General features: G+C 38.6%; 1 protein-coding gene across 1 annotated transcript; it reads right to left on the bottom strand.

The window, feature by feature from the left end:
* Positions 1–5,578: 5,578 nt before the first annotated feature.
* Positions 5,579–20,407, bottom strand: LOC145063728 (secreted RxLR effector protein 161-like). Its single transcript, XM_079011314.1, has 2 exons — positions 20,071–20,407; positions 5,579–5,694 (listed from the first exon to the last, which is right to left on the bottom strand). Exons 1-2 carry the CDS (start codon positions 20,405–20,407, stop codon positions 5,579–5,581), a joined length of 453 nt encoding a protein of 150 aa, XP_078867440.1.
* Between the last annotated feature and the right edge of the window lie 243 nt (positions 20,408–20,650).

The following is a 20,650-nucleotide window of genomic DNA, read 5'->3' as shown; positions in this document are numbered from 1 at the left end:
AGTCCCTAAAACTCTTCATTTTCGCAAGTTTGGGCCCAAAAACCCGTGCGGCCCACATATAAGCCCATTAAGTAAAATTTTATATTTTTGGTCCTTTGAAAAGTATTATTTTCACAAAAATCAGATTTTATATAAATAAATACTTTATAACCCTTATAAAACCGAAAATTATCAACTTTCAACCCAATCTTTGTTATTTTTGCAAAAATGACACTTGTAAAGATCCTTGGCTTTGTTTTTTACTTATTAAACTTAAGGACTCTTAGATCTATGATGTATGTTGTTTATTATGTCTTTGTGTTTGAATCTTTCACATTTTAGGTATAGATCTCGAAATATATAAAGTACTAACACATTATCACAACATAAACCAAGGAAATCACATATAACATGCAAACACACATAGATCAACACATAACACTTGTATTCTCCCCCTAAAAAAAGTAAAAACAAAAAACAAGGGGGTATGAACTCACCTTGCTTAGTTTTTCTCGGTTTTGAAGAAGAAATGGAAGAAGTTTATGTGATTCTCGGCCCTAGCATGCTTCTTGAGAGGTCTTTGGCTTAGATGGGTTCAAAGAAGCAAGATCATGAATTTTGCATGAGTTAAGAGGAGATTTTTGATGTTATCAAAAAGCTAAGCCATGGATTTAAGCAACAAATTACCAAAGATGATGATTTTGATGGAAGAACCATCTTGAAAATTCCCAAGATCTTGAAATTTTTGAGAGAAAGGATGAGTTGTTGTTGTGAGTGTTTGAGAGAAAATTCAAGTGAAGTGTGTGTGTGTGTGTTTCCTTTCGGTCGAACATAAGAAGAGAGAGGGAAAGAAGATGTGATGTTCACCTAGATGCATGAGACATTATGACTAGTTATCCTTTGAATAAAAATGATGTGTCAAGCATAATAATCCCTATTAATTTCTCTTTTTTTTATTGTTGGGCCGAGAACTTGGGCTAGAAGGAAAGAGTTGCATAGTGTTGGCCCATTAATTATCTTAGTTCGAAGTTATAAGGCCCAACTTGGTATTTTCGGCCCATTGGGCTTTTAGGGGTGTTCATGGCACAATTGCATAAAAGAATGGGTTTATGGTCCATTAAAGCTAATTGAATCAATTATGGCCCAATAAGGCCCATTAAGGTAAACCAATTCATTTTGGATCCATTATAGCCCAAAATGTTAAGTTTCATGAAAGTGGGTCCAATTAGAGTCCATTTAAGGGTTCTAAGCCCAAAATAGTCAAATTGGAGACTTATTGGTCCATTAGGCCCAATAAGGAAATCCTAGTCCATAATGGACTTAATTTTGCTTCATCTGGTCTTCACGTTCCCATGTGAACTTCGGTCCATGCTTTGCATTCCATCGAACTTTCACAATCGGAATGCGACTTTGCTTAGTACGCTTCACTTCCCAGTCCATGATTTCAACTAGTTCCTCGATGAACAGGAGATTCTCGTTGATTTCGATGTCTTCCAATGGGATGACAAGAGTTTCATCGGATAAGCACTTTTCCAGATTGGAAACATGGAACACGGGGTGTACGCTGCTGAGCTCGGCAGGTAGCTGTAGCCTATAGGCCACTGGACCGATTCGGGCTAGAATCTCGAATGGCCCAATGTATCGTTGGTTTAGCTTTCCCTCGTTTCCCAAAATGAATCACCCCTTTCCAGGGAGAGACCCTCAATAACACCCAATCCTCGAATTGAAATTCTAGGGGATTTCATCGTTTATCAACATAGCTCTTCTGTCGGTCTCGTGATGCTTGAATTCGAGCTCTGGTTTGAACTATCTTTTCTATTGTTTCACATATGATTTCTGGGCCTATTAAAGCATTGTTTGGTGTCTGTCCTCTTGCTAGCTGAGTGTCACCTACCTCAGCCCAACACAACGGCGATCTACATTTATGACCATATAATGCTTCAAAAGGAGCAACTTTGATGCTTGTGTGATAACTGTTATTGTACGAAAATTCAATTAAAGGTAAGTGGGTATCCCACAACCTTCCAAAGCCTATCACACATGCTCGATGCATATCTTCAAGCGTTTGAATGGTTCGTTCACTTTGACCATTCGTCTGTGGGTGGTAAGCAGTGCTCATGTCGAGTTGTGTTTCCATAGCCTTTTGAAGTGATTGCCAAAAGCGTGAAGTGAATCTACTATCTCGATCCGAGATGATAGATATTGGCACTCCATGAAGTCTCACTACCTCCTTGATGTATATCCTGGTTAATCTTTCCATTTTATAGGACTCTTTTATTGGTAGGAAATGGCTGGACTTCGTCAATCTGTCGACTATCACCCGTATGGCATCCAATCCATTAGTTGCTTTGGGTAATTTGGTCAGAAAGTCCATGGTAATCCTTTCCCATTTCCACTCGAGGGCTTCTGATATTTTACTTTCACTTTAGCGCAAGTGAGGCACTTGCTAACGAAAGTAGGAATGTCTGCCTTCATATTAGGCCACCAATAATGTTGTTTGATATCTAGGTATATTTTATCTGAACCGGGATGGATGGAGTATCATGTCTTATGGGCCTAGTTCATGACTACCGCTCCGAATTCCCCTAGTTTAGGGACCCAAATTCAGTTCATGAAGTAATAGGCTCCATCCTCTTTGACCTCAAAGTTCTTTTCCGTTCCACGTAATGCTTCACTCATTATGTTTTCTGACTTCATCGCCTCCAACTGAGCTTCTTTAATTTGTGACAATAAATGGGATTGAATGGTTATTGAGAGAGTTTTCACATGATGATTTGAGTATTCTTTTTGGCTCAGGGCATTAGCCACTACGTTAGCTTTGCCCGGATGATACTTGATTTCGCACTCATAATCGTTTAGTAGTTCGACCCATCTCCGCTGCCTCATATTTAATTCCTTCTGGTTCCGGATGTGCTGGAGGCTTTTGTGGTCGGTGAAGATGGTGCACTTTGTACCATAAAGGTAGTGCCTCCAAATCTTCAATGCGAAGACCACTGCTCCCAATTCGAGATCATGAGTGGTATAGTTCACTTCATGTGTTTTCAGTTGTTTGGATGCATAGGCTATCGCCTTTCCTCGTTGCATAAGTACACATCCCAAACCTTGGTTTGAGTCATCGCAGTAGACTATAAAGTCTTTGGTTCCTTCTGGTAAGGATATCACAGGTGCACTGCAGAGGGATTTCTTCAGGGTTTGGAAGGCAACTTCCTGCTTCTTTGTCCATTCGAGTGGTACGTCCTTTTGTGTTAGCGTGGTAATAGGCTTGGATGTCCTGGAGAAGTTCTGGGTGAGTCTTCTGTAATAGCCTGTGAGACCCAGAAATTGACAAATTTATGTGGATGTCGTTGGGATTGCACATCCTTCAATGGATTTAACCTTGGAAGGGTCCACATGTATCCCTTCTTGGCTGACAATATGACCTAAAAAGTTTACGCTACAGAGCCAGAACTCACACTTAGAGAGTTTTGCGTACAACTTTTCGGCTCGTAGGGTTTCCAAGATTTGTCGGAGATGTCGAATATATTCTTCCTCGCTTCAGGAATAGACCAGGATATCATCGATGAAAACGATCACAAAGTTGTCAAGGAATGGACAACATACTCAATTCATCAGGTCCATAAATGTGTCAGGGGCATTCGTTAGACCGAAGGGCATTACAAAAAATTCATAATGTCCATAGCGAGTTCGGAAAGCGGTCTTGGAAATATCCTCCTCTCAGACCTTGAGTTAATGATAGTCGGATTGCAGATCTATCTTAGAGAAGTAATTTGCTCCTTGAGGTTGGTCGAATAGATCGTCGATTCATGGAAATGGGTAGCGATTCTTGATAATGAGCTTATTCAGTTCTCTATAGTCGATGCACATTCTAAATGATCCGTCTTTCTTTTTAAAGAAAAGGACCGGAGCTCCCCATGGTGAAAAGCTAGGTCTGATGAATCCTTTGTCCAAAAGTTCGCTGAGTTGGCTTGACAATTCCTGCATTTCCGCAGGATCCAACCTATAGGGCGATTTGGCGATAAAAGTAGATCCTGGCACAAGGTCGATCTGAAATTCGACCTGCCTATCGGGGGGTATTCTCGGAAGATCCTCGGGAAATACGTCTGGAAAGTCACACATCACTGGGATATCTTGAATGTTTATTTCTACCTTCGATTTGTCCACAATGTGAGCAAGGAAGGCGTAGTTCCTTTTGTGCAGGCATTTCTGTGCCTTGATGCATGAAATAAGGCGAAGGTTGACTCCGGGTTTATCTCTATAGATGATTAGGGTTTCATGATTAGGAAGATGAAGGCGAACGGCCTTCTTGTGGCACATAATATCAGCATGATGGGGGCTCAACCAATCCATGCCGACGATCACATTGAAACTCCTAATATTTATGGGCATCAAATTTATTTGGAAAATGTGGTGGTTAAATGTTAACGTGCACCCTGCATAGATATCCCTAGTAGAATCTGTTTTCCCATTAGCCATTTCCACCATGAAGGCTTCATTGAGCTTCTGGGGTTGTTGATTTAGTAAGTTTTTAAACTTGTTACTAACGAATCTTCGCTCCGCTCCACTATCGAATAAGATGCATGCATATGTGTTGTTAAGTAGGAACGTACCGGTGACAACAGCTGGGTCCTGCACTACTTCACCCTGAACCATTGTCAGTAGTCTCCTAGCTGCTCCTATTCCTTGATTGTTCGCGTTTGGGCAGTTTCGCCTGATATGCCCCGTTTTCCCACATTCGTAACAGGTATAGGTAGCTCCAGTATTGGCGTTGTTGTTGTTGTTGTTGTTGTTGTTGTTGTTGTTGTTGTTTTTGTTGTTGTTGTTTTTTGTCATCTGGTTTTGCTGAAGCGGAGTCCTATAATACTTCAATGTATGGCCTTTCCGATTGCACCTTGTGCAACTCATCTCTCGACACTCCCCGTGATGGTGGAAGTTGCATTTGATACACTTGGGGAGATTTCCCGAGTACTGTTTGGAAGTATTTGGTGTGGATGAGGCTGGAGCATGTGGTGTGGTAATAGCTTGTGTTGCAGCATGGAGAGACACCGTTTGTTGCTTATTAGACGATTCTGAGTTTTGCTTTCCTTTCCGCTTGTTGTTTTTCCCCTTCTTGTTCTCTTCCTCCTTCTTAGCCTCCACTACCACTGTCTTGGAACTCTTCTTATTGTCGTGATCGTACAGTTTCTTGACCAGTCTCTTAGCACTATCAAACGTCTTAGGGTTTGCTGCAATGACATTCCCTTGAATAGGCTCAGTCAGTCCCCAGATAAACCTTTCAATCTTTTTCTCTTCGGAGGTGATCATTCCGGGACACAAAAGATATAGCTCGCTAAACCTGGATATGTATGCGTCGATGTTGGAGTTTTGGACCATGAGGTTCCACAACTCTTGCTCCATCTTCTGAATCTCACCTCTAGGATAGTATTCTGCTAGCGTCATCTCCTTCAGCTCTTCCCAGGGCATCGCGTTCGCCACCGGGAGTGTCATGGCCTCTACGTGGCCATTCCACCAGGAGAGAGCTTGGTCCATGAACGTGCATGCTGCGAACTTGACCTTACAGTCATTCAGACACCTATAAATTTCAAAGACAAACTCTACTTTCTCAATCCATTTCTTCAGGTTCCTCTTCGGGTTCCTCGTCGGAATCCTCTAGCCCTCCGTTATTTCCATGATTAGGAAAATAAGAATCTCCAAGGTGGTGGAAACCAGCCATACGGACTACACGAGGGTGCATATATAAGTCAAATTTTAATTACTCTCATCGTATTTTTAATTATTTGTGTTTTGGGTTCCCTAGAGTTATTGGAGAGTGGGGTAGGCTTTTGGATTCATCTCCCGCTGTGATCACTCCCGAACACATGTTGGTCATATTCTGAATAAATATAGTTGATCAGACTATATTTATCCTTAATATAACTGCATAACTGCCCAGGTTTAATCATAGTGTTTAATTTCTTCCAGAAGCTTTTATTAGGTATTGTTAGCTTATTATCCTAATATACACACATAAGTGTGAAATTCTTGTTTCGTTCAGAGTTAGTTAGGTCCATTGTGTTTATAGTTGCATATCACGTATGGTTAAATATGCTAGTTCACTATAAACATTACTCTGATACCAACCTGTCACACCCCCGGACCATATGCCGGAAACGTCTTAGGGGTCGTGTGACTTAAATTGAAATATCATCACAATGAATATACATTAAACATAACGTAAATATCACCATGCATTAATACATTACAACTGACCTTGTTCACATCAAGTACATTGTTTACATTACAACACCACATAACATAAATTGTTTAACGATTGACATTGCACAAAAGAAATTTCAGAAACACACTTGCTGATTCTTCATTCTAACGGTTACCTGAGAATACAATTTATTGTTAAAACGGTCAACATATATAATGTTGGTGAGTTAATAAGCATGTTTGACATAAAAAAATAGTTCGTATTGTTTGTAAAACCCAAAAAATCTGATATTTTCTGTAACAAAAACTGTTTATGATAAAGATGTGATGATCTCATAAATGTGTAAGTATGTGATTTCAAAACATGTAAAAGTGAATGCCTTTCATAATTGTTCCTTTTATTGTAGTTGTTGTATGTAGAAGTAAATAATGTCGTTTCCTCGGAAAACACAATGTGTTCCAATTTAAATAGCATGATGGTTTTGTATTATTGTATAAATCACTTTGCATCGTCACGGTGTGTGAATATGATTTCCCATGAGTACTTAGATGGTAAAGGATCTCTATGTGAGTCGTTATAACCATGCATAATAGTGATTAATTCGCCTGTCTTGGCATTTTTCCTAACGTCGGTTTTGATCAAGATTTTGTCACCCTAGACTGGTCCAGTCTAACTATAGCGAACAACTCAGGTGTGGGGGAGTCACCCCCATATAGATCTATACACAAACTCTCGCTCTCCCTCCAGGAGACTCTGATTATAACTACAGGCTACGGTCGGCACTTATTGGTGCCACCCGTTATTTTTCACTAAATCCCAATGAAATTAAATCACTTTGCTTTACAACCTGATTAATATTTACGTGAATATGAAGTAAGCCTAACAGACATGAAAGAGGACAACGATGGCCCACTAATCATATATGTTATTATAGGTTGTCGAGTATGCTACGGATACGTTATAGCCCATTGAGCATATGATAAAAGTTTAGGGCCATATTAGCAATGCAAATGGGCACTAAGGCCCAATAGCATGTTTAAGCTGATGAAGGCCCGTTGGGCATGTAATTGGGTCACCAAGGCCCAATAAACATGTTTTGATTATATTGGGCCCAACAATCGTATAATTGGGTCACGATGGCCCAATAAATACGAGTAGGAAATATTGGGCCCGAACATTGTATCGTTTATTTGTTTGTCGATATAAGTTGTAGTATGGAATTTGGTTTACACTTAGTGTTTACTTTTGATGTTAAAATACTCAATGTCGGTTTATAACGGTATTCTTAGTTTTTATAAAAATACCATTTTTAAACCTTCAAGTTGTAAAAATTTATATCATTGATCCAATTGTTTAGAAATTTACATATTTGGCTCAAAATGTTTATTTGAGAATTTCAGTGCCTTTTTCATACAAAATTTACATTTTTCAGTCCTTAATGGTGCAAAATGACACTTTTAGTCATTTTTGATGAAAAATGACATTTTAGTCCATCAGATTCTTTAACTTGGTATTTTCCGCCCAAATAAAATCTTAAATTATAATTTCAGCCCAAAATACAACTTTTGACATTTTAGCCCTTATTTGCTAAAAATTTACATTTTTGGCCCATTTTCCGTAAGTTTTACAATTTTGGCCCAAAATCTAAAAACATTGCACTATTAGTGCAATTTAGAAAAAAGGGTCATTTTCAGCCCCTGAAATAGTTTAATTATGTTTTTGACTCACACTTTTATGAATTTATAATTTCAGTCCCTAAAACTTTTCATTTTCGCAAGTTTGGGCCCAAAAACCCGTGAGGCCCAAATATAAGCCCATTAAGTAAAATTTTATATTTTTGGTCCTTTGAAAAGTATTATTTTCATAAAAATCAGCTTTTATATAAATAAATACTTTATAACCCTCATAAAACCAGAAATTATCAACTTTCAACCCGATCTTTGTTATTTGTGCAAAAATGACACTTGTAAGGATCTTTGGCTTTGTTTTTCACTTATCAAACTTAAGGACTCTTAGATCTATGATGTATGTTGTTTATTATGTTTTTGTTTATGAATCTTTCACATTTTAGCTGTAGATCTCGAAATATATAAAGTATTAACACATTATCGCAACATAAACCAAAGAAATCACATATAACATGCAAACACACATAGATCAACACATAACACTTGTATTCTCCCCCCAAAAAAAGTAAAAACAAAAAACAAGGGGGTATGAACTCACCTTGCTTAGTTTTTCTCAGTTTTGAAGAAGAAATGGAAGAAGTTGATGTGATTCTCGGCCCTAGCAAGCTTCTTGAGAGGTCTTTGGCTTAGATGGGTTCAAAGAAGCAAGATCATGAATTTTGCATGAGTTAAGAGGAGATTTTTGATGTTATCAAAAAGCTAAGCCATGGATTTAAGCAACAAATTACCAAAGATGATGATTTTGATGGAAGAACCATCTTGAAAATTCCCAAGATCTTGAAATTTTTGAGAGAAAGGATGAGTTGTTGTTGTGAGTGTTTGAGAGAAAATTCAAGTGAAGTGTGTGTGTGTGTGTGTGTTTCCTTTCGGTCGAACATAAGAAGAGAGAGGGAAAGAAGATGTGATGTTCACCTAGATGCATGAGACATTATGACTAGTTATCCTTTGAATAAAAATGATGTGTCAAGCATAATAATCCCTATTAATTTCTCTCTCTCTTTTTTTGATTGTTGGGCCGAGAACTTGGGCTAGAAGGAAAGAGTTGCATAGTGTTGGTCCTTTCATTATCTTAGTTCTAAGTTATAATGCCCAACTTGGTATTTTCGGCCCATCGGGCTTTTAAGGGTGTTCACGGCCCAATTGCATAAAAGAATGGGTTTATGGTCCATTAAAGCTAATTGAATCAATTATGGCCCAATAAGGCCCATTAAGGTAAACCAATTCATTTTGGATCCTTTATAGCCCAAAATGTTAAGTTTCATGAAAGTGGGTCCAATTAGAGCCCATTTAAGGGTTCTAAGCCCAAATAGTCAAATTGGATACTTATTGGTCCATTAGACCCTATAAGGAAATCCTATTCCATAATGGACTTAAACAGGGATTATCAGGGTTTTCAATTTTTCGTTGACTATTTGAAGTATTTGTATAGAGTGTTTGATGTAATTTTGTTGTCATTGAATAAACATCATGCATGCTTCCAGATTTTGTTTACAATTTTGTACTTGTTAATGTTTAAAAAAGCATAGAATTTATTGGGGTTCTAGTCTCCATTATATCAGATCGAGATGTTCGGTCCACTTCCCGGTTCTGGTAGAAGTTCCACGAGGAACTGCGTACGAGGCTACATTTCAACACTGCTTATCATCCACAAACTAACAGTCGGAGTGAGTAGACCATTCTGACACTTGAGGATATGTTGCGGGCTTGTGTCATGGATTTTGGTTGGAGTTAGGATTCCTGTCTATCTGTTGCGGAGTGTTCCTACAAGAACAACTATAACTCCAACATTGGTACACCGACTTTCGAGCTTCTGTATGGTCGGAGATGTCGTACCCCAGTTTGTTGGGGGGAAGTTGGTCACAAATTCATGGGAAAGATTGCGGTAGTCCTCCAGACCGCATATCTCATCCAACAGATCAGGTAGAGATTGCAGACAGCTCAGAGTCAGCAGTAGAGCTATGCCGACTGACGTCGATCAGAGTTGGAGTTCCAGGTCGGCGGTATGGTACTACTGAAGGTCTCACCCTGGAAGGGTGTGATACGTTGTAGGAAGAAGGGAAAATTGTGTCCTAGTATATTGGACTATTTCGTGTGATCACCAGGGTAGGCAGGGGGGCCTACCGGTTGGATTTGCCAAGTGAGATCAGTCAGATCGACAACATTTTCCATGTTTCGCAGTTATGGAAGTGCGTGTAAGACAATGAGGCAGTAGTTCATTTGGAAAGTATTCAGGTCGATGAGCACCTGAATTATAGTGAGAGGTCGGTAGAGATAATGGAGAGAAAGATGAAGGTACTGCGAAATAAGAAGATACCTTTGGTAAAGGTTTGATGGTCGCATCGAAAAGGCTCCGAGTAGACGTGAGAGTCGGAGGCGGAGATGTGGGAGCATTATCCTGAGTCATTCACACCAGCAGACTTTGAGTTAATTTCAATTTTAACCCTATGTATGAATATATATTGCATTTCAGTACTTATGCATAACAAAGAGTGCAATATGGCCCATAGTGGCATACTCTTCGTACACAAGGTGTACACACAAGGAGCCAAGTATGTTGGGCGTACTCTTCATACGCAATGTGTACACACGAGGAGCCTAGTACGTAGGGCGTACCTTGCATACGCAGAGCATACGTGCGAGCGTTCCAAACCCGAAATTTTAGTGTATCCACCCTATTTAAACACCTTATGGCCCCAAGACCTTCACCTTAATTAGCCTCCACCTGAGAAAACGTCCCTCTAGCTAACCCTAAGTGAGAGGAGTGCATTTTGATCTCATTTGCATGTGTTGGTGGTGTTCTTAAAGAAGAATAAGGTGGTAGAAAGACATTGGAGATTGGAAGAAGCTTGGATCTAGGATTCTCTACTTGCTAGAAACCTCCAGGAGGTAAAAAGCTTCTAATGTAATCATAATATCATGTAGATCTTGATATTCCTTCATTTAGGGCATTTTTGGTCCCAACCTTTGTGATTCTTGAGCATGGCATGCTCTTGACCCAATAAGTCATCCTTTCAAACCCAATGAGGGGTCTTCAGTGATAAAAATGTGATATTGGTTCTTAGTTCTTCCCCATGCATGCTTTAGAAGATCTTAAGGTGTTAAGATGTTGGTATTATTGGTATTAAGTACTTAATGAGCATGTAAAGTCATAAAGTTGAAAACTTTATTACTCTCAATGGCATTTCGTCCTTGGATCTGCTTTTGGACATATTAAGTCATAGGATTTGGCTCTTAATCAGTTAAGAATAGAACTACTACGTACGTAGGGCGTACCAATGTTACGCTGACGTATGCAGATTTTTCCCCGGTGCCTCGGACCTCAAGTACACCCTGCGTACATCCGGAGTATGCCCCGCGTACGAAGCTAGAGTTGACTCGGCTCGGTTGACTTGTTTATTTTGATTGGCTTTGACCAAGGGTATTTTAGGAAAACGTTGTTCATTTAGATTGGGAAATGTTTTAACATTTAGGATTTGGGTTAAGCTGATTATCGGAGCTAGAAGTTATTCAGACCACAATCATACTGAGAGGTGAGTTTTCATCACTGTACCCGTGGGTCAAAGGCACTAATGCTGGCCCACTACATTATTTATCCTGGTCAGGATAGTGATGTGATAGTGATATGATAGTTGTAGTTGTTCGGTATATTCGTATGATAATTTGTATTTTCTGGCTCTGTGTTTATGTTTGTTAGTTGCATATGTCGACATGCTATGTTGGGTTGAGGCGATCTTGCTTTGTTATGAAGGCCAAGACACCCGGGGATGACCAAATAGGTTGTAGGACCTACGAGGCGGTCCAATTACGTTGGCGGCCCATGGAGCGGTCCAGATAGGTTGTAGGCCCTGCGAGGTGGTCCACTCATTCCGAAGGCTCGTAGAGCGGTCCAGATAGGATTTAGGCCATGCAACGTAGTCCAGTGAGACTAGCTATTCATACTGTATGCTTCTTTGTTGTGCTGTGATGGTAATTTCGGGGAACTCACTAAGCTTTGACTTATAGTTTTAGTTTATGGTTTCACGTACTTCTAAGAATCGTAGGAAGGTGAAGGCGTGATTGTACATAAATTCCTATTTTTATGTCTTTAGGTCTTCGGAAAACTTTGATTTGAAATAATACTTTTGAAACAATGACTCTTTTTTGTAAACAATTTTAATTCATGGATGGATTTTAAAATTTAAATTTATGTTGATTTTTTGGAGTATTACAGTTTGAGAGGAGGATGTACAGAAGATGGCTTTTCAACTTGATATGGCCATTACGAGTTTGTGGTGATGCCCTTCGGGCTCTCCAATACTCCAGCCGCATTCATGGATCTCATGAAACGCGTATGCAGACCCATGTTGGATCGATCTGTAATTATTTTTATTGATGAGATTATGGTCTATTCCAAGACTGAGGAACAACATGAGGAGCATCTGAGGGAGGTATTGGAGACTCTTAGGAGGGAGAGGTTGTATGCGAATTTCTCCAAGTGCAAGTTTTGGATGCGAGAGGTGCAATTTCTAGGACACCTTGTCAACTATAATAGTATTCTGGTCGATTCAGCCAAGCTTGAGGCATTGATGAGATGGGAAGTTTTGAGGTCTCCATATGAGATTCAGAGTTTTCTTGGTTTGGCAGGTTACTATCGGAGATTCATTCAGAGTTTCTCCAACATAACGGTTCCTCTAACTCGGCCGACAAAGAAGACTGTCACTTTTTGCTGAGGCCTGAGTAGCAGGCAACTTTTGAGACTCTAAAACAAAATTGTGTAAGGTGCTAATTTTTACCCTGCGTGAGGGTGTCGAGGATTTTGTGGTTTATTGTGTTTCATTGATCACGAGTTTGGGTGCAGTTTTGATGCAGAGGGGCCGTATTATTGCTTATGCTTCAAGGTAGCTGAAGCCTCATGAGGCAAACTATCCTACACATGATTTTTAGCTAGGGTTGGTGGTGTTTTCCCTCAAGATTTGGCGACATTACCTCTATAGGTTTCGTTGTACTATTTACATGGATCACAAGAGCTTGAGGTATTTGATGTATTAGCTGAACCTAAACATGCGACAACGTAGGTGGCTGGATGTGGTGAAGGAGTACGATTGTAAGATACTTTACCATATGAGGAAGGCCAATGTGGTGGGCGATGCTCTCATCCACAAGGCGGTCGCGACTCCAATAAGGTATTTTTGTCTGCGGATGATATTGATCACTCCCCTCTTAGAGCAGATCCGAGAGGCTCAGGTTGAGGTTATGAAGGAAGAGAACCGAAATAGTGAGTGCATTGTGGGTCAGGTGGCTTCCTTTCATTATGATAGCTGAGGGTTATTGACTTTCGATTGGAGGGTTTGGGTTCCTTGCAGGGGTGGTGCATGTCAGGTTTTGATGGAAGAGGCGTACAAGTCAATATTCTCTATTCATCCCAGAGCGACAAAGATGTATAGAGATCTCCGTCCTGATTATTGGTGGCCATGTATGAAGAGGGATGTAGCTTGGTATGTGAAGAGGTGTCTGACTTGCAGGAAAGTCAAGACCGAGCATTAGCAACCTCACGACAAGATGAAGCTGTTGGATATTCCCGTCTATAAATAGGAAGAGATTATGATGGATTTTATCACCAAATTGCCTCGGACGACATGCGGGGTGGATTCGATATGGGTCATCATGGATCGATTAGCACACATTTCATTCCAATTCAAGAGAGTATCTCCGTGGAGAAGTTGGCCAGCATCTAGATCAGGGAGGTTGTGGCACGGCATGGGGTGCCGGTTTCAGTGGTTTCAGATAGAGATGTCCGGTTTACTTCCAAAATCTTGAAGAAATTCCATGATGAATTGGGTACTTGTCTGCACTTCATCACAAGTTTTCACCTATAGACGGATGGTCAGAGTGAGCGGACCATTCATACATTAGAGGATATGTTGTGGGCATGCGTTATAGATTTCGGCGGCAGTTGGGATACATATCTTCCGTTAGCGGAATTTTTGTGTAACAACAGTTATCATGTAAGCATTGATCAACCTCCTTTTGAGATGCTCTATGGGAGGAAGTTTCGGACCATGATATGTTGGGGTGAGGTTGGTTATCAGGTGATGGGGAGTACCGAGGTAGTACTCATGAAGTCCGAGATGCTTCAGCAGGTTCGTGGTTGACTTCAGACAGCTCCAGACTCGGTAGAAGAGTTGTACCAACAAGCGCTGATTAGACCTGGAGTTCCAGGTTGGGGATATGGTTCTCCTGAAGGTGTCACCTTGGAAAGGTGTCATCCGATTTAGGAAGCGGAGCAAGCTGGGCCCCAGGTATATTGGTCCTTTTAGGGTTGTAGCCCGGGTAGGCATGGTAGCGTATCATTTGCATCTATTAGAGGAACTCACTCAGATTCACAACACTTTTCATGTCTCTTCACCGTGGAAGTGTTTGGTTGATGATTATGTAGTGGTTCCATTGGAGGATATACATGTGGATTACCTCTGAACTATAATGAGAAACCGGTAGCGATCCTCGATAGGAAGACAAAAACCTTGAGGAACAAGGTTGTTGACTTAGAGAAGGTGCAGTGGCATTGCTGAAAGGGTTCAGAGTGGACTTGGGAGCCTGAGTAAGAGATGAGGGAGAATTATCCAAAGTTATTTTTGACATCAGACTTCAAGGATGAAGTCTGATTCAAGTGGGGGGGAACTGTAACACCCGAGTCGCCCGGTATAAAGTTTAGCAAATATTTCAATTTAAAATCAAGACTAGTCCATGAGTATGTTGGGCGTACACTAGGTACATATGATGTACTTCTATGCATGTGCGTATCGGTGTGATCCCTATGTACGTTGGGCATACCCAAGCCTACATAGGATGTACTCAATCCATGGTTAAACCTTAATTTTAAGGGTTTGCAACCTACTTAAACTCATTAAGTTCCTGAAGACCATCATATTATCAGGCTCCCTTTCCTATTAAGTCATATACCAAAAACCTAATCCATTTGTCTGAAGTTTGAGCTTGTGTGTGTGCTTTTGGAGTGTGTGGTGTTTAGAGAAGAAAAAGAAGAGTTCTGAAGAAGCATTGGATCAGGAAGAGCTTGTAGATCCAGATGTTTCTCATCATTTCTAGCTTATTGAAGGTAAAAATCTTCTACTTTGATGGCTCAATTTTTTAGTATGTAGTTTAGGGCGTATTTCTTCATAAAATGGTCCTTTAAGGTGTTGTTGAGAGTATGAGTTTCTCTATAAGGTTATAATTTTAGATCCTAGTGTTTCTAACGTCCCTTGAGCATAAAAATGGAGTCTTGATGGATTAAATTCAATCATGCAAGGATTGAAGGTGGTTTCATGAAGATAATGTGGTTTAATCCAAGATTCTCCCCATTAAGACATGCAAAAGCATAAAGTTGGCAACTTTATGGGTTAATGCACTTTAACAAGCCTAGATCTAAGATTTGATGTTGGGTCTTAACTGAAAAAGACCTTAAGTTGAAGTTTTGGGCAAATGTTGCGTACGTCGGGCGTATCTTGGGGTACGCTACGTATATGCTTCTGAGGTCCCGATGGTGCGAGGGTTTCCAGTATGCTAGGCATACTAGTTTATACACTGAGCGTACTCATCAGAGTTGGTCTTGGGCTCATTTCGAAGCATGTGTGGGACTCAAGGTCTTTGGACCCTTGTTGGCCATAAGCTTTTTCTATAATAGGCCTTTGGGGCTTGGGCCCATTTTCTACATAGATTATCTATTGGGCTTCGTGGCTAGTAGCATTTGGGCCTTGATAGGCCAGGCCCAATAAGACAAGGAATAAGTAACTTTCTCCTTTATGGCCAGGATTTAGAGATTGGACTTTTGGGTTGGATCGTTGGCCTAATTTATAATTAGGTTTTCTTCAATTGTGATTTAGTGGGATTCCGATTCAGCAGCCTAATCATTTGTTTGACTGTCAGCAAACTGATGTGAGTTTTCTCACTATACTGTAGGACACTAGGATATGTTATGTGCTTGTAGTCTTTATGACTCCTTATGTATGTGTTATATGCTTGTGTGGCTGTTTTCTATATGTATGTAGGGTGAAATCAACTCGGAGGTGAAATATACCCGGTATAGCCTTATACTGACATATGAGTTGAAATAGACTCGGGGGTGAAATAGACCCGGTATGGTATTGGACTGACACATGAGTTGAAATAGACATGGGAGTGAAATAGACTCGGCATAGCCTTGAGCGGGCAAATATATATGTTATGCGTTATTATGTGGAACTCACTAAGCTTCGTGCTTACGGTTTTCAGTTTATGTTTTAGGGACTTCTGGATCGAAGGGGAAGAGCTCAGGATGATCTCTTTCACACACCATTTTGTTCCGCATTCTATTTAACTCTGATATATTTAGATGATTTTTACATACTCTGATTTCGTCATAGTTTTATAAAAATTTGTTGGATGATTGTTCTATTATTATAAAAATTGAAATTTATAGTCTTAAGTTTTGGGATGTTACAAATCTGATCAAGCGAGACATATTTATAATTTTACAATTGATGAAGTTAAAATTTGAAGTTTATAAGAAAAAATCAATTTGATTTCGATGACATTAATGTGATATATAGGAGTATATGTAAGGGGTGTGTGAGAATTACAAAGTTATTGGAATACATAAATCTTACACTGATGATGTTCTAACTTTTCTCACAATAACAACTACAATGGATTTAGGAAGATCGTCAACGATCATGTATTAACATATACAAGACATCCTATTATCATTATAAAGTTGCAAAATCATGGGGTTTCTATCACAATGTTTAAAAGGAAACAGGGGGAATAGTAATTTCAAGAAACATGGTAAATACATAGTAATTTCAAGAAACAGGGGATGAAACCATACCTGGTGTTTATGGGGAATATGAAAGATCTTAAAAATAAAATTTCAACAAAAATCATGGTTATTTTTCAGATAAATAGAAGATATTTTATAGGTTTTTGAAAAATGATCGTTTGATTATGGGGAAGATGAAAGAACAGTTTGATTTGATTAGGGGTAATGATGATTGTGGTTAATTACATGTTGAATGATATTTAAACAATCTGATAACTATTATTATGAACTAATAACGAAATATGATGAGAAATGATTTGTATACAATAATTTTCCTTCATACACAACAATATATGTTTTATACAGTTGTATAATACAATATCATAAAACACAAATTTATGGTCTAGATAACTAAATATCTTTTCACTGAAATGTTTTGTAAATAAATTCATTGCTTTTTTGAGATTAAGAGGAATGACAAATGGCCGAATTTTTTGATATGTTGGTTAAGAAAAATTGCAGTAAGAAAGTACATTATTATTTTGCTATTAAGAGAAATGACAATGTCTTGATTCTCTATGTGACTAAATGTATACAAATACAAAACCATATTACACATTTAATTCCAACTTGACTCTTGAAAAAACAATTATTTCTTAATTTTTTTTTAAAATTCAAAACCTTTTGTTAGACGTGACTTTTATGTATGGGTTTTATTTGTTGTATCTATTTTAGTGGTTAGCCAAATGTACTCTTAGCCCAATTATTGTGTTATAACCTAATGTATGTATCCTCAGTATATATATTTAATGAGAAGGCGTAAGCCAAGATTATGAGAAATATTTGTTTGTAATACATTTCAATATACATGAAAACCAATTAAAATATTAGAAAATATATGAAAATATAATTGCATCATCTCTTAGACTTATACAAATTATTATTTCTAATTAAAACCCATGCCTACCTACCTGTCTCATTAGTCATTCCATACCAAAACATGCATTCCTAAACACTGTAATGTCCTGTTTTTTGCCATTTCTGAGCCGCTGGCTGGAAGTCGATTGTGTAAGGTTTTGGGCCTTAAGGAGGCAACGTTTAGTCTTTGGGGAAGGAGATAATGATAGTTAAGATATTTTATCCTTGAATTGTGTTTTGGGCGGTATGGTAGAAAAGGAAAAGTCATAGCCCGAGTTTTGGCATGAAATATGGATTTTTCTTTGATAAGTTTTTAGTCCAAGATATATAGATAATATTGTGGGGCTCTTCAACACCTTTCCATGGATATAAAGAACGTTGAAAACGGAGTTGGAACGAATAATTTACGACCGTTTGAAGTTAGAATGATTTTGGGTTAGCTGCATATGTTGGGCGTAGAGGGAGTATGTTGGGCGTACTAGGCATCCATGGTATGCTGGCCGTACCAGCAATACGTCGGGCGTACGTGATCAGAACCCAAACCGTATTTTCTTATAGGTTTAATGCAAAACAAATAAGCTTAAAACCCTTAAGTTCACATTCTACCTAAGGATCTATGTTTTTACAATTGAAACTTTACTAAGAACATCAAATAAGAAACCCTATGTATATTTCGAAAATCATAGAGGGTTTAGGTTTACATACTTTGTTGTTATTGTAGCAAATAACAAGAATCCTTCACTTGTAGATCTTTTGGAAGCAAGCACCACAATTATCGTGCCTCTAATAGCTCACACCCAAACTAGCAAGAAGAAAGACTATAGAGAGAGGAGAGGGGGGTAAGAATTTCGGCTGTTCCTTTGGAATGATGAGTGGCCGAAATTAAAGGGGTTAAGGGTCCTTATATAGTGGTCCAAGGAAACCCTAGATAACCCCGATTTAAATATTAAATTAATATTTTCAATCCGGTATTTATCTCATTCCTTATTTATCCACATGAGATATTCTAGAAACATTAGAATATCTCCCCAAACCGTCCAACCCCAATGGTTGAAGGTTCTTGAGCCTTTTGTTCAACTATTGAACAATTGCACTTTAGATCCTTCACTTCTAATTAATTCTATTAATCCCAAAATTAATTCTAATTAATTTTTGATTAACTATTAATTAAATAATAACTTTTTTAATTAATAAATTATTTGCATAATATATTAATAAAATTTTATATTAATTTATTAATCTCATAATAAATTAATCTCTTTCTCTAAAAGTCATCATGTTTAATTGCTACGTTTGAGGGCAACCCAAAAGGACTGTTCTTATATCAATTCAAGTGTATATACCAATTATAGTTTTGGGCATAGACATCTTATCAAACAATCTCCCACTTGGATAAATCTGTTAATATAACGACCAGTATAACTTCTGAATTGATCAATGAATTGTAGCTTCTAAAAGTCGCTACCGAACTCTTACCCACTCAGTCATGCATTCTATGATAAGTGATCATATAATCCTCTGTTCTACAAGATGTCATTCAAACATGAGACATGGAATAGAATCAATCTCATTGTCTAATACTTTGTTTCCTGATTTCCGATTTATGATGATATAACACTTCTAATTGAACACGTCAATTTTGGTCCTAGTTGGGCCCAACACTATAAGTCAACACCAAATCACCGAGGGGACCAAATATATCGCTTTTGCTGACAGTGCAAAAGGAAAGAATAAACTTTGACTCATATGATTGCATCCTTTAGTCATCAAATCATGCATGACCATACGTTTTATAACATCAAGTTACTGATGCGTTTACGCTTTACCAATGTACAACCAACTTCTAAATTACAACTCTCCGTTTCAAGATCAGAAGATATTATCGTCTCAGAATTACTTGTGATAGAATCCATGAAGTAATTCTCTGAGCGTGTGTTTATCTAATACTTAAATCTCCATTTCTATGTACTCATGAACATTACAACAATACTATTCCTATGTCTAACTTCCTTAGGAAATCTACAATCCAATTCATGACAGTCTTAATTCATTACTTACTTCCAAAAGTACGACCTTCTGTGGAATATGAATAATCATATTATTCGGGAAGTAAAACGTGCAAAACTAAAACACATGAATAAACAATTAACAAAAGGCAGTAAACAAACTCATAAATAATTCTCCATTATTTAATCACCAAAAATAAATTACATTTATTTTGTTACAAGTTTCAAAATAACTATATAACTACTAAAAACTAGTATAATCTCTCATACCAATGCTCCTGGCATGCTGACTGTGATTGACCCTACTCAGAGCCTTAGTAAAAGGATCTATAGGATTCTCTTCTGATGATACTCTCTACACGATGATGTGACCTTCTTCTACCCTATGTCTAACATAATGGTACTTTCTGTCGATATATCTAGACTTTCCATGATCTTTTGGTTCCTTAGTCAAGGCAACCGGTCTTTCATTATCGCAGAAAAGTTCCATTGGCTCCTGAATGGTTGGGACACCTCCAAGATCTTCAATGAAGTTCTTCAATAAAGCCACTTCCTTTGATGCTTCACCTGAGGCTATGTACTCTGATTCACAGGTTGAATCAGCCACCATGTCCTGTTTGGAAATCTTCCAAGTTATAGATCCACTATTTAGAACAAACAGCCATCTCGACTGAGAACGCAAGTCGTCTCTGTCTTTCTGAAAGTTGGTGTCACTGTAACTACTCACTCTCAACGTATCACTACCACCAAGGACTAGAAGCATGTCCTTCATTCTCCGCACATACTCTAGAATGATCTTAACCGTTGTCCAATGAGCTTTACCATTATTTCCCTGACAATGACTAACCATGCTCAAGGAAAAGGACACATCAGGGCGAGTACATGTCATAGCATACATGATCAACCCTACAACCGAAGCGTAATTCACCCGACTCATATCGGCTATCTCTTCATCTGTTTTAGGGATTTAAGTCTTACTCAATTTGGTATTGCTCTGGATAAGTAGCTCTCATTTCTTGGAATTTGCCATACTAAACCCCCTTAGTACTTTATCCAAGTATGTTCTTTGACTAAGTCCAATTAGTATCTTCTT

Source organism: Lactuca serriola, chromosome 7 (genome assembly GCF_051521515.1).
Source record: "Lactuca serriola cultivar US96UC23 chromosome 7, Lser_US96UC23_V15, whole genome shotgun sequence".
Classification (NCBI taxonomy): domain Eukaryota; kingdom Viridiplantae; phylum Streptophyta; class Magnoliopsida; order Asterales; family Asteraceae; genus Lactuca; species Lactuca serriola.
The sequence above is the reverse complement of the archived record's forward strand: the minus strand, read 5'-3'. Positions and strand labels throughout refer to the sequence as shown.

Bases quoted from the DNA above. Each gene is read 5' to 3' on its own strand.
- LOC145063728 (XM_079011314.1), bottom strand. From the start codon at position 20,407: ATGGTTAGTCATTGTCAGGGAAATAATGGTAAAGCTCATTGGACAACG. The intron at 5,695-20,070 runs GTGTCCCAACCA...ACCCTCGTGTAG, and splicing joins CTTCATTGAAGATCTTGGAG to TCCGTATGGCTGGTTTCCAC.